Raw genomic sequence first — 15,321 nt, 5'->3', positions numbered from 1 at the left:
AAAGTTATCTCTAGCACTTTTTCCACGAGGTTTTATTATATTGATTCCCTATAATAATGGTGAACCCAAATAAAAGACAGAGAATAAAATCCAGATAATGACCGTGATAATTTAAACACGTAAAGACAAGATTTAACTAATTGAAGTACACATCACAGATTCTCAACATAATCTTAATTTTCTAAAGGTTTCAAATAGTAAGAAAGCATAAGAGTTTGTCCTAAGAAAACTAGTTATACTTTTTCACATAAGACTTACATATGGACATGTCATTTGACAATGGGTGAAAGAAGCAGTGCGTCTGTGTCTTGAATCCTTGATCTAATAAAAGTGAAACATCTCTTTAGAAAGGGGAAAAAATGAATACAAATTAGTTTTCTGGAGATAAGTTTGCTAAACAACTCAGCAAAATGTAAAAATTGAAGAAGCACAAACATTACCAGAGACAGTAGCATGACAACAAAAGAGAAATAAAAGTTGTAAGAAATAATTAGTTGTACGAAATGAAAAGAAATAATGGGTGGGAAGAATAATTAATCAATTGTAAGAAATGGAAAGAAATAAAAGTAAAATAGCATGACAACAAAAGAGAAATAAAAAGACAAAGCAGCAAAAGGAAGAAGTTACCCCTTCGTACGATCATTACCTGAGAGAAATTTTATGATAGTTAAAATCAGCTCCACAAAAGAAAACAGAGTTGCTTGAGGAATGAGATTTCATTCTAGTCCAAGAAAATGAGCCTGTTAAGATAAAGTACATACGATGAATGATAAATTAGAATGCAGCAGAACATGAGTATACTATACAAAGGGGGAGTCAAGGAAGCAAGACTCAAGATGAAAATCATAGACTATGTCTATTTTAGTTTTTGTCACTTTCTGAAAGAAAGGGAGGTTGGGCTAGAATGAGTAGTAAACCTGGTTGTCTTCACTAAGGAATGTCACATTTTCCATGATCTTCAAGCATTTAAGAAGCAAAGTAAGGCTTTTTAGCTGTTTATCATTTCTAACATCTTTGGTAGATAGATAACTATCCTCCACCCAGCACTGAAACGGCAAACCAATGGTTCTCCCCAATTAAATTAATCTACAACCAGATAGGGCTTCAAAACTTGAAATCAACTAGAACAAAAGACAAACAGCTACTTAAATTGATTTCCTGAACATAAGGGAATTGTCCATATACGGAGTACTGACAGACACAATATTTGATCTTAGAATAAGAAAGACAAAAATGATAACACAAAGTAAAAAATAATTGCATTACGTATTCAAACAAAATAACATTTATTCTTCATAGTAAAAAGACAAGAATCCACAGATTAGAAAATAAAAATACTTTAATACTCTCTCCAGTTACATTGATTTATTAATGTACTAAAAGAGGTAGAACACAACACATAATGATAACGGTTCATTTATTGGCTAAGTACACAGAATGCTGTTAAAACACTTTTACTCTCTGCAAGAATTGCTATACTTAATAATAAATAGTGAGAAATATCTCAAGACATATGAAGTACAAATATATGTTAATAAAATAATAGAAATATAGAATCCCATAAAGCTTACCCTAAATTTGGTTAGGGCACCCCAAAGGACAAATGTCTCGTTGCATCATGATGCCTATGATTCCCTCGCAACCTGCCAGGCCGAATCTCTCCCTATATGAACCGAAGCACAAGTGAGAGCTCCACCTGCAGAGAACCAACCACCATTTCCCTTTCAAATTCCAATGGCCACAAAACATAGAATCACATCGTACATCTAAGTCTCCGTTAAAACACTCAAATACATCAACAAATCCACTAAACACTAGGAAACATATCCATAACAAGAATGCAAAATCCTCATTAAAAAAAAATAAAGCTAAAATGCAAACTATTCTCAAAATGAACAAGACACCAAATTACTCCACCAAAAAATTCTCAACTTCAATTTAACTCTGCTCCATCGCATAATCACATTATAAACACGCTAATCATGATACAATTTGACATACCGATCTCTAATTAAAAGGCAATGATGAGAAACACCGAAGTTAGAGGGGAAAAGGAAAAACCTAAAATGCCAGAAGTTCGAGCTAGCGAGATAGGGTCGAGGAGCCAACCGCGGGTGTCCTTAGCGATGGGGGAGGGGACGGAGGAGCTGAACCTAACAAGGTTGGCAATTCTATCAGTTTCGCGGGTTGATTCCATTAGCGGCGGAGAGAAGAAGGAGCCTGTTGACGGAGAGGGGAAAGCTAGGTTTAGCTAAGGGAGTTTTTCGATTTGAAGTTAAGCTAGGTTTCTTTGATTTGTGTGTTGTGAGTGGAGTTTGAAAAAATGCTAGGTTTAACTAAATATTATCGACAGAAAATTTTAAATTACAGACGGATTTTCCGTCTGTAATAATTTAATAAAACTAGTATTTTTGTCCATTTAATTACAGACGTATTTTCCGTCTGTAATTATTTCCATGAAAAAAATTAATTTTTCCGACAGAATTATCGACTGATTTTCTTTTTTGTTTGTAATTTATGCTAATTCATTTTTTTGTTTTCCTACAAAAAATCCATCTGAAATTCCGTCTGTATTTCCGTAGGATAAAATTCGTCGGAAATATCTGTCTGTAATAACTAGTTTTCTAGTAGTATTCGGTTCATTTGTGTATTAATTGAGGTTCACTTGATGCTGCTGATAAGTATTGACTAAATTTTTTATTCCTAAGTAATTTTGGTTTATTTCTTAGTTTAATTGAGGTTCATTTGGATCCATAAATGAATTCAATGTGTTTTTGTTGATGATTGAGTCTTTTTGAGTGCTTATTCAAATCTGAGCTAATTTCAGTTCATTTGCGTGTTACTTGAGATTCACTTGATGCTGCTGATAAATATTGACCATATAATTTCAGTTCATTTCTTAGTTTAATTGAAGTTCATTTAGATCCACAAATGAATTCGATGTGTTTTTGTTGATGATTGAGTCTTTTTGATTGCTTGGTCAATTTTGAACTAATTTCGGTTCACTTGTGTGTTAATTGAGGTTCACTTTATGCTGCTGAAAAGTATTTACCAAATTTTTTAGCAAAAAAGAATGAAATTATTCACTATCACTTTATTCAATTGCATTGGATTCCATTCTATTTCATTCAATTTGTCTTGAAAGTTGAAAGTCGTCCAATCTTTGGGACAAATTATTCATTGACAACACATCTGGACAACAAATGAACTGAAGAATTATTATAACAACACCATTGTGTAATAGCAAATGAACAAAAAACTGTGCATTCTATAAACTCAAAAAATCATGTAATTTCGGTACATTTCTGAGTTAATTGTGTCATAATAATCAATATATAATTTCGGTGCATTTGGTTTCGTTGTCTTGTACAATTCAAAACTCTTTTTCCTTCTCCACCTCCTTATCTTCCGCTTCGTCTTTTTCTTCTTCTCCTTTTTCATCTTTTCTTCTTCATATTCTCCTTCTTATTTTATTTTCTCAAAATTCTTTTTGATTTACTCTCTTGAGAGGAATAAAACCAAGAAAATGAAGAAAAAAATATCAAAGAAAAACGAAAAATAAATAGCTACAATAATATGAAAAAGAGGAGGAGAAGAAAAAACAAAAAAAAACATAGCAACAACATCACCAATAGAAGAAGAAAGAAGAGGCGCACAAATAACAAACACAAAGTGAAGCGGAATTTCGTTTGTGTTAATGAATCGCATGTGTACACGCTACATATAATGAAAATAATTTTTGTTGGGTTTAGATCAACTTAATTAAATTTGATTACCAAAAATATTTAAATGTGTAACAACTCTCAACATAATAAATTAATCAAGTAGAACAATTTTTTATAAATCTAAATTATTCGTATAAAATATAGAAAATATATGATAGAATTCAACAAAGAAAAATCGAGATTTTAAGTAAAATTAAAAAAATAAATTAAATATATAAAATATAAAATTTAAATTATAAATTATTAAATTTAATATAAATTTTTATTAAATCGATAGGATTATTTAAAATTATAATATTAAAAGTTTTAAGATTTAAATCGAGATTTTAGGTAAAATATCTAACCATGCATTAAAAAGTACAATACTCTTGACCTACTAAAAAGGGTTCGAGTAAATGTCCAGAAAAATATATAACTAACAAAAGTAAAATCTAGTACTGAGAAGAGAATTACAAAAATAAAAAAGAAAATTGATGAAAAGACTATGGATAATAATTATTAATTATAATAATAATTAAGGATCTACTACTGGAGAAGTAAATTTCTAATCAATGCCGCTTGGGCGGTGTCAGTTGTTGCCAACAACTCCGACAAACGCTCGCTAAGATCATCAACTTCTCTGTGTAAGCTTCTTATATAGTTGCATGTTTCTTGCAACACCTTCGCAGATGACACCTGAAATGCATTATTCTTATTTACGTTACTCACTTTAATATATGCACTTTACTTTTGAATATAATGACGTATGAAGCATTTGAAATAATAATAATAATAATCTGGTTCAATTTAAATTGGTTGGATCGAGTTGACCAAGTTAATCGGCCTGGTTACTTGAACCTTCTGCTACAGTTATACTTTATAAAATGTAATTTGACTTATATATATATAAAGAGAGATCTGAATTAATAATATTTTTATGCTTTTTCTTTGTCTACAACTTAACCTTAGTTAGATGAATGACTAAGATGTTATAATTAAATGTTCGGCAGGTTTAAAGGTAGGAAAAGGTAAAGAAGAAGAGGTTTAAATCGAAGAAGTAACAATACTATAATAAATTTAGAATTTAGCTTTTATGTACTGTAAAGTATAAAAAATGATATATTTGATAATAAAATATTTAGTTAAAAATAGTATAAATTCATCTTATTTAATATTAATAAAATATTAAATAAGATGAATTTAGACTAATTAAGCTCGAACTATTCAAAAATAATTATTCATGAATTATTTATTCTTTTTCAATAATTTATTACCATATTCCATCATAAAATATAAAAGTAATATTTCACGATAACAACCAACCATCATAAACAATAGTATCATTCAAGAGTTACAAGAAAGAAAGATTTGTTGCTATACTAGCTAACTAGCTTTCATTTATAAAAAATCACAAAAAAAAGAAAAGAAAAAGAAAGTCGGCAGAATAAGTTACGTTGAACTGAAGGAGAACAGGAAACCATATATATATATATATATATAGCTCAGTTAAATTAATTAAATATACAGTGATTATTTGATGAGTTTGAGTAATTAATAAGCGGTTATTGATTAATTATATGAATAAGCTAAGGGTGAGATAGATTTGTATACAGAAAAAGCATTATTCTCTTATATTTTCTCATTTGCATATATATTTGAGAAATAATGAAAGAGAAATTAAAGAAACGAACCTTGTCAGTGCGTGTATGGCGAATCTCGGGAAGAAGCTGCTGTAACTTGGAGACAAGATCCTTTATCTGATCGTCACTGATATTGCTTGAACCACTTGGCTGCCTTGACCTTCTGCTAGACATTATTCTTTTCTTATTTTCTAATTACTTCAAACCAACCAAATAAATTCAAACAATACAATACGTATCTATATAAATTAAGTTAATTAAATAACCTCTTCAATATATAATTATATATTACTTAATAGGTGTATGTAGGGAATGAATGAGCTAGGTAATTAAGAGAAATTAAAAGGAAGATGTGAACTAACTAGCTAGCTAGAAAAAAACAGGGAATTCTAATAAAGTATTATTGGGGACAAAAATAATTAGGGTAGAGTAGAGTAGAGTATGTGTATATAACTATATAAAGAGATAGAGTGGGGAGTGAGAGTGAGAGTGATGAACAGTAGAGTAGAGTAGAGTAATGCATGGGAGAGAGAGGAGAGTGCACAGCTGCTATTTAAATAGAATACGATCGGATTTGAGGGTAGTAGCTGGGTACGAGAGATCAGAGAGAAGCTATAGCTAGCTAGAAAAAACAAATAATAAAATAGCTTTATTAGTAGTACTAGTAATAGAGATTACGCCATATACAGGTCTTTAATTTAATTTCACTTTTCTGAGTGTGTGTAGGTCATGAAACAGAGGGAGGGATCTTCTTCAGTAAAAAAAAAAAAAATTAAATAATATCCAATATTTAATCTCATTATTTATTATTTATTTTTTATTAATTTTTGGTCCTATTTTATTCTCTCTAAATAAAAAAAATTGAAAGGTCCTATTTTCTGAAACGGAATCAACTTTACTTTTTTTCTCTCTGTGTTCTCTCTCACGGTCTCTCTCTCATACTCTGCACGCAATACCATGTTATCTAAATTGCAAATATTGTTTTTTCTCTAATATTTAATTTTTAGATTTTGTTATTGCCTGCTTATTATAAAATTTGAAAATTAAGTGGAATAGAAGTTGGGATCAACAACACTACCGATGGGAAAACTAGACGGGGACTTCAATTTTTATTTGACTGGTCAATATGCATAAATCCTAAATTCTTTAATACATTATAAAACTTTTAGAGGATTTTTTCATGCAAAGATGAAATTAGAAAATTATTAAATAATTTAATATATTTAATTAAATAACATTATTTTTTATATTATTTTTATTGATATTTATAATTTTTTATTTGGATATAATTATTATTTAATTATTTTGAATATTATATTATTACCCTTATTTTAATATAGAAGGTCTAATTAAAAAATGTAATCCTTGGTAAAATTTAAACACTAACTGTTTTATTATTATGGACGACATAACTGTTGATAACAATAAAAATAAAATCATCAACAGAAAATTTGTTTTACCGATGATTAGTTATACGTATAATAAGGGTAAATGGTAAAATTAATTTTTAAAAGATTATTTGTTTTTTAAATTAATTTTTAAAAGATATTTTTAATTAAATTTATTTTTTAAAAATTTTAAATTAATCATGTTAGTTGTTTTGTTATATTTTGTGTTGATGGTGTCAAAATTCGCTAATATAATATATTAAGTGACTACAATACATTCTTAAGGCTGCTTTTGTTTACAGAGACAGGACACTGAGACAGAAAATAGAGAGACAAAATCGTGTTTGGCAGAGGAGACATGGACATAGACAATGTATCCAGAGACACTGAATTAGTGTATTTTGTGTCTATCTTGACAGGAAGGACACAGAGACACTAATAAGGGATACAACTTATTTTTTATTTTTTTCATTATTCTTGTTAATTTTTCATAATTATATTTTTTATTATTATATTTTTCATCTCAAATTTTTTTTGAATGAAAAAAAAATAGAATAAATTATATTTTTATAATTTGTTCTAGTTTATCACCAAACAGGATACAAAAACACAAAATTTTGTGTCTCTATTCATCAGTGTCTTGTCTTATCCTATTCTCAGTGTCTTGTCATGTCATGTTCTCGGAAACAAACGCAGTCTAAGAATCTCAATTAACTATTCGCATAATAAATTTATGAAATTAGATCAAATCAAAACTTGATCTAATTTCATAAAATAATAATGTTAATAGTCAATTAAGACTATTAGATGTGTATTGTAATATTACTTAACGTATTACATCAACAAACTTTAACACTGTTAACTATAAAAGTAATAAAAAAAACTAATATAACTAATTTAAAATTTTTAAAAAACGAATTTAATTAAAAAATTTTTAAAAATTAATTTAAATAATAAGTGATTTTTTAAAAAGTAATTAATTATTTATTCGTATTAATAATGATTATTATCAACGACCATGAAACGTTAGTAAAATGGATCGAAATTGACCAAAGGAAACATATATTTATCAACGTGACTGTTAATAAAATAGATTTATGACATTTTAAATACTTTTGGTCGTTGATAATACCGTTAGTAACCACAAATTTTTTGACAGTTAAATATACATATTAATATCTTAATTATAATTTGTATATAAAAATATTTTTATATAAATAATTATCTAAGTTTTTATCAACAATCTACCAATATATAAATGCTCCATGAACGTAGTATCGTAATAATAATATGGAGGCCACTTCGATAAAGATATTAAATTGTTTTTTATTTAAACATATTTATATGTGTCATGATATTATTGAATATCTTTATTAAATTGATTAATAATTTAATTTTTAATAAATTAGAATAAAATTAGTTTATTATAGCAACAATAATAAACTTAATTGTCTGCACTATAATTATTAGACCCGATTTAATCCGATTGATTTACACAATCTAAATTAAATTATGTTTAAATTTTTTGATAAAAAAATAAATATATTCCTGATTTTTGTTAAAAATAAAAAGAATCATGATCTAATGAGTTATGTAAATTAATCGGTTCGATCAGATCTGATAACAATTAGATTTATTGTTATTGTTATAAAAAAATCAATTTTATTCTAGTTTGTTAAGAAATTAAAAAATAACCGATTTATTAATATATCTAATAATAATGCAATACATAAGTGTTTTTATAAAAAGACTTTTTACGCGTCTTTATGAAAGTGTCCTCCTAATAATATATATGCTTTTTTAATGAAAAGGTTTTTTTTTTAAATAAAAAAGGAAGAGTTGATATCTTCAATTCACAAAAAATCTCCACACCTAATTTCTCTTCTTACTAAAAATTGTTTTTTCTCGAAAGTATGTTATTTCAATCTATGATACAACTCGTGTTTATCATGTCAAGAGGGGGAGAACAACATAGCATGACATTTGATGAAATGTTATTTTATATTTGTCTTACAGTTAACACTATTTTTTATTTTTATTATTATTATTATTATTATTATTATTATTATTAGAAGTATGGGATTTTATAATATTTTCCAAAATATCTAAACAATTCATTATTTTGGAATATATATCGATTGGTATCTCTGGTTGCCACACTAATTTAATTAGGTGACTAGATTGGCTATGATTCCTGTGAACAAAGGATAGATGGATCGCCATTTGACACGTGCATGGTTGATAGGAAGTTGACCAACGTTTTAATCTGCATAAAGGAAAGAAACTTTTTAACCAAAGGAAAAAAAAAATTAAACAACTGAAAATTAAATCTAACATTTGAGTATTTGACAAATTCAAATGATCATGAGATCCTACGCTCTGTAAACCCTCAAAATGGCAAGTAGGGTTCCATCTTGCACAATGTTAGTCTCGGAAGGCCCTCCTTATCGTTATCCTACGGCTCGTAGAGACTGGACTAGTAGGAGTAGGTGGTCTTGGCAGAGTTGTGGTCAATAATGAAAATTTCAACAATGCTAGGAACCAACTTTATATAAGTCAAGAATCAGTCAACTGATAAACGAGAGGTACCGGTGACTTTAACCGGATGTTGTTATTGATAGGCACACAAATATTTCTTTTTCTTGTAAATTGGATGGTTTTGGATATGATTTCTATGTTTCATGTGTTACGCATTAATAAAACATAATTAATTATATGGAACCAACTAATGAATGATCAAAGCATCTGTTCTGTGATTATCTTCTATCACTAGCGTATCTTCCCTCATGTTTTGAACGTGGTCAACAATAATTTAAAAAACAAATTAAATTATAAATTAATAAAACTAATTATAATTAATTATGTTGTTCCATTCTTGGCTAATTATTAGTTGGTTCCATATACTTTTCCTAAAAATTTACGTGCAGTTAACTTTACTTAAAGTTGATAAGTGAGAGTCGTTATAAATAATTTGACTAATTTGACTAAATTTTCATCTAACGATTTTTAATTATTAATTTTATAAAAAGTTAACTGCACTTTAGATTTTACTTTTGTTTGTCAATAGAGAGTTGATATTTGCTATGATATATATAGGGAAGATCCTACGCAGGTCAATGGTATCTATCTAGTTGGGATAATATTTTCGATTGCTGATGTATGGTTGATTGTTAAAGCTCGAATCTTGATTTGTTTCGATTCCTTGTAAATTTGGCTCAGAGAAGTGGAATGCGAATGGGGCAATAGACCAAGTGACCAACTGATGGAGTAGTGATTCCAGGGATGAGAAGGATACAACCGGGTCGGATATCTAATACAAATGAAGAGCATATTAAGCTTTTAAGAAATAATAGAGTTAACAAATTAAAATTTATTATTTTTAGTTTATAATTAATCAACGATATTTAAAAATATAGATTAAAAATATATGTATTATGGGTTCTAAAAATATATGTTAAATATATTATAAAAAATATCTTAATGTTATTTATTATTTTTATGCATTAAAAATGTAAAAAACATTATTTCTACAATAAATAATGTTAAAATATTTTTTATGTTGTATTTAACCTAAATTTTAGAATACATAATAACAAAATTCAAAATATATTATTAAAAATAAAACTTTTTACCATTACACATAAGAAATTAGAAAATTGTAATTGCACCCTTTATCATAAATTTTTACATAATTCTACACAATAAAAAAATAAGTGTTTGTTTCGGTAGGCTAATAAATTTATATGTATCAATATTATAAAAATATGGATAAATAAAAATAAAACATGTAAATTATATTATTCATGTTAATATTTATTTTTTTAAATAAATATATTATATCATTATTTTTATTAAAATATCTTTATAATTTATTAATAAATAACAAAAACATCCTTTTATTTATTTTTATAAAATAATTTAAACATTCTTATTTTTATCACTCACAACATAACATTTTAAATTTAATAAACAATAAAATTCAATTCATTTTCATATTTGAATTTCAAATTTCAAATAATTTAAAAAAATAGAAACCAAATCTAACAAAAAAGTGAATTCTATCCAATTCTTTCTAAATTAAAGGGTAAATTATTCCTTGTGACATATTTTTTTTACTATTAAATGAAATGAATTGAATTGACTTATTATGGTTAACTTTAACTTTTAATCTAATTTAAGTTTTATTAATAGAATTAATTAACATGATATAACTTTTTTGCAATTTACAAAAATGATTAAAAAGGTTAATTTTTTTTCAAATTATGATTTATTAATCGATTTCAATCACAAAATAAAAATATCTCAAAAGACAAATAAATAAATGAAAATATTCAAAAGCCACCAAAAATTAAAATTTTCAAATTTTCTCTCTTGCTTTTTTTTAAAAAAAAAAATATAAAAAATATAAAATAAAAATTCTCTAGTGATTTTTATAATTTATAAAAAAAAGTTATAACCTAATTAGTTGATTAAGTTAATAAAATTTAAGTTAGATTAAGAGTTTAACTATAATAAATTAATGTATTTCATCCAATAATAATAAAACATATAATAAAAAAATAATTTATCCTTTATTCTAAAAAAGATTGGATAGAATTTATAAAAAAAAATAAAATAAAAAATTGTTCTTCAATCTTCATCTTCTTCCCCTTTTCAATCTTTATGCATCGAGACTTCAGTCTTCAGCATCTCGATCACGAACACATACGGCTGAGGATACTCCTTTACGTCAGCTGGAGTAGCCGCCATCGCTTTTGCGTGACAGACGTAGGTTGTTGTAAAAGCGTTAAAGTTCTTGATGTCGGTAGTATTGTTACTGAGGTCCATCATATGGTAAATGATGCTTAACAATGGAGAATTGAGTCATATCAACTTAAAATACATCGCGATTTTTTTTGTTTGTTCTTTAAAGATTTTTTGTTTATTTTTATTTGGTGATTGTTTCTCTCTCTCTTATATATATATATATATATATATATCAATCAGAGAAACAATGGAGTGTTGCTTACCTAAAGAAAGGGAAGAAGATGAACAGTTTTCTTCTCTCTCATATCTGATTTTTCTATTTTTTAATTATTTAAAATTTAGAATTTCTTTTTTAAAGATATATAATTGTATTGTTTTGTAAAAAAAAATAAATACACTATCTATTTTAGGGACAAAGACAAAAAATAAAGGGTCTTTCATTTTGGTAAACATTAAATACTAGCAAAAGAAAAACTAATAGAAGAGTTGGAAATTCACAAAGAACGGTGCTCTATAATTTGAATCATTCCTTGCTAGAGCTTCCTTGCAGTTTTTACAATTACTGTTACTATAAGCTTCTCACCTTCAAAGACCTCCAAATTTTTCGCCTTCCACAACGCCCAACACAGAGATGCAAGAAGGACCATAGATGATTGTTCTCTTTCAATACCTCTACTTGCTGTTTGTCACCACTGCAAACTCCATGGTATTATTTTGCACTATAGCATTCACAAAAGAAGAGGACGACCAAATCTCAGGAGCGAATCTGCATTGCACCAAGGCATGAAGGATTGTTTCGTTGCGATTTCTACATCTTGGGCATATTGCTGAAGTATATGAGAATCTCTAGTTGATCAAATTGAGTACAGGTAGTTTTTCATGGGCTGCTTTCCACAAAAAAATGTTTACTTGGATGATAATTCTAACCCCCAAATTGATTTCCAGAGCATTAAATTTGTCATTACCGTTGGAAGGTGCTCAACTGGCGCATAAAAAAATTCATAAGCCACCCAATATCCTAAGGCCACATCGTACTGCTTCCTCTTGTTCCAGGCCCATTCAAGCTTGTCCTCACCATCGTCATTCAGTAGTAGAGAGAGAATTCACGAACTGAGCTCAGAAAAAAAACTGCTTCAACTAGCTCTTTATTCCATCTTTCATCCACTGTAAGTAAATCATGTACCCAATTGATGTTTGTTACTGGATTGTTGTTATTACTGAGTCTAAAAAGGAAGGGTGGGGGTAACCATGGATCCTCCCAGATATGAACGTTTGTACCAGATCCTATACTCTATCTCAAACTCTTTTCTACCACTTTTCTTCCCTCCAGTAGACTTTGCCAACTCCAGGAAGGTTGGTTTTCTATATCTTCTAATAGGGAGTTAGTGTATCTATAGTATTTTTCTTTGAGCATACGCACAAGTAACGGATTAGGCTTAGTAGTAATTTGCTAAAACTGTTTACCCATCAAGGCTAGGTTATGGGATCTGAGATCTTTGAATATCAATCCACCTTCTTTTGGGTCTGGTCATACAATCCCAACTAACTCAAGCCATCTTTCTCTCCATTATCTTCTAACCCCAATAAAATTGTCTTAGAATCCTGTGTCTGTCTTCCATTAGAGAATCTGAAAGCTTGAAACATAAAAGCATATATATTGGAATAACTTTTTTGACAGCTCTGATTAAAACATGTCTGCCACCTTCTGATAACAGATTCCTCTTCCAAGCCTGAACTCTTTTCTGAATTTTAACCTTTATTACCGAATGTAACCCTTTTAGATCTCTGAATAATGGATAGAAGGCCTGGATATTTATCTTGGGTTTTCACATACTCTATGTTAAGTAACTCTGCTAGTTATTACCTTCTGGCGAGTGGGGTGTTTTGACTGAAAAAAATTGTTGATTTGTGGAGGTTAAATTTCTGCCCGCTAAGCATCTCATACTCATTGAGTAGAAATATGATATTGTTATATGATTCCTCATTAGCCTTTTCAAATAAGATAGAGTCGTCAGCAAAGAGAAGATGATTGACTATTGGAGACCTTTTGTGAATCTGAATCCCCTAAATAGACATGTTTTGCTTTACCTTGTGTAACAGATGGGATAATCCTTCCGCACAGAAAAGAAATAGATAAGGTGACAAAGAATCTCCTTACCAGATACCCCTTGTTGGCTTAAAAAAGCTATAAGGTTGACCTTCCACAAGAAAAGAATAAGAAACAGTAGTGACTAGTTCTCTAATCCAAGAAATCCATCTGGTTCCAAAACCTATTTTCTCCATGATGAACCATAAAAAATTCCACTCAACTCTATCATATGCTTTAGTCATATCCAATTTAATAGTCATTTCACATTTCAATTCGCACCTCTTAGTTTTGAGGTAGTGCATACATTCATGAGCTATTAGAATATTGTCAGAATTAATCTACCCTTGAAAAATACACTCTGGTTTGGACTTATTAAATCATTCATAAACTCCTGATGTCTATGTACTAAAATTTTGAAAATAATCTTATAAAAGACTAAGGATAAGCTAATAGGTCTGACTTGTGGTACGTCTCTAGCATCTGGGACTTTAGGGATCAAGCAAATTTGTGTACGGTTAAACGCCTTGAGAATTTTATCTCCACCAAAGAAGCTACGAATGACCTTAAAAATATCACCACCCATAATATCCCAATAAAACTAGAAAAATTGTGCTGTGAAGCCATCCTCACTTGGAGCACTTTGAGGACAAACATTAAAAGTGGATCTCTTGGTTTTCTCCATAGAGATCAGTCTCATTAACTTCCGGTTCATGAAAGCTATAACCGGAGTTTTGAAATCGCTGAATATGTCACCAGGTTCTAATGGGTTAGCGGATGAAAATATTTTCTGAAATAATTTTCAACCACCAAAGCAATATTCTGTGGATCTAAAGGCGTCTCACCATTGTTTTGAACTAGTCCCCAAATTTAATTTTTCCAGTTTCTAACTTGAAACTTCTGATGAAAAAAACTTTGTGTTACTATCCTCTTTTTTTAGCCACTTGCATCTTGATTTTTCTTTCCAAAAATTTTCTTCTTTTGATAGCTCCTCTTCTAATTTTTTCTCTAACTCTAACACCTCTGACCCACCAAAATAACTCGCTATCCTCAACTGTTCTAACCTAAGATTTAGTTCTTCAATTACATTCTTAGAGTTGGATTTGTTATACTGCTGCCACTACACTAGACGGTACTTACAACACTTTAATTTCTATGCCAAAATATACATAGGTGAGCAATTAACTTTCATACTCCAAACTTTCACTATCAGTGTCCTTATATTCTCTATCTCACACCACTGCTCCTGAAATTTAAATTTTTTTTTCAATAGACCATCTTAGAAGAACCGAACCAAGTAAGAGAGAAGCGTGATCCAAATCATTCTCCAATAATCTTCTTACCACTGCATCTACATAAGTCTTCTTCCAAGCCATTCTAGTCATAAAATGATCAAGCCTCTCTCTAATTAACACCTCTCCAGTCCTCCTATTTGACCATGTGAACCGCTGTCTTATCATTATTCCAAGATCAAACAATTGATTATCATCAATGAAATTATTAAAATTTTCAATGGAGGCATCAAACATCATATTTTCTCCCTCCTTTTCTCCATAATTTGTAATTGCATTGAAGTCACCCAAAGCAACTTACCTTCAAATAGCTGAAGTCAAGAAGAGAGTTCTTTAAATTGATTGATTCGAGTCAACTCATTAGTATTCAAATAAACTACAACCAACTCCCAATTCACATTCTTATTCTTATCTTTAGCTGAAGCAATTTTAGAAAAAAAAATTTGAAATAGAATGTGTACCTCC

The 15,321-nt window shown here is 28.8% G+C and overlaps 1 protein-coding gene across 1 annotated transcript; it reads right to left on the bottom strand.

Annotated features, from left to right (window-relative positions):
- Nucleotides 1–4,120: 4,120 nt before the first annotated feature.
- Nucleotides 4,121–5,648, bottom strand: LOC130946153 (transcription factor PRE3-like). The gene is made up of 2 exons (XM_057874832.1): nt 5,396–5,648; nt 4,121–4,400 (listed from the first exon to the last, which is right to left on the bottom strand). The coding sequence occupies exons 1-2, from the start codon at nt 5,516–5,518 to the stop codon at nt 4,251–4,253; spliced, it is 273 nt and encodes a 90-aa protein (XP_057730815.1). The 5' UTR covers nt 5,519–5,648; the 3' UTR covers nt 4,121–4,250.
- Nucleotides 5,649–15,321: the final 9,673 nt, after the last annotated feature.

The sequence above is a fragment of the Arachis stenosperma genome, chromosome 1 (assembly GCF_014773155.1).
Source record: "Arachis stenosperma cultivar V10309 chromosome 1, arast.V10309.gnm1.PFL2, whole genome shotgun sequence".
NCBI lineage: Eukaryota > Viridiplantae > Streptophyta > Magnoliopsida > Fabales > Fabaceae > Arachis > Arachis stenosperma.
Note: the sequence above shows the minus strand (reverse complement) of the source record. Positions and strands in the feature narration are given on the sequence as shown.

Bases quoted from the DNA above. Each gene is read 5' to 3' on its own strand.
- LOC130946153 (XM_057874832.1), bottom strand. From the start codon at position 5,518: ATGTCTAGCAGAAGGTCAAGGCAGCCAAGTGGTTCAAGCAATATCAGT. The intron at 4,401-5,395 runs GTTCGTTTCTTT...AATGCATTTCAG, and splicing joins GCCATACACGCACTGACAAG to GTGTCATCTGCGAAGGTGTT.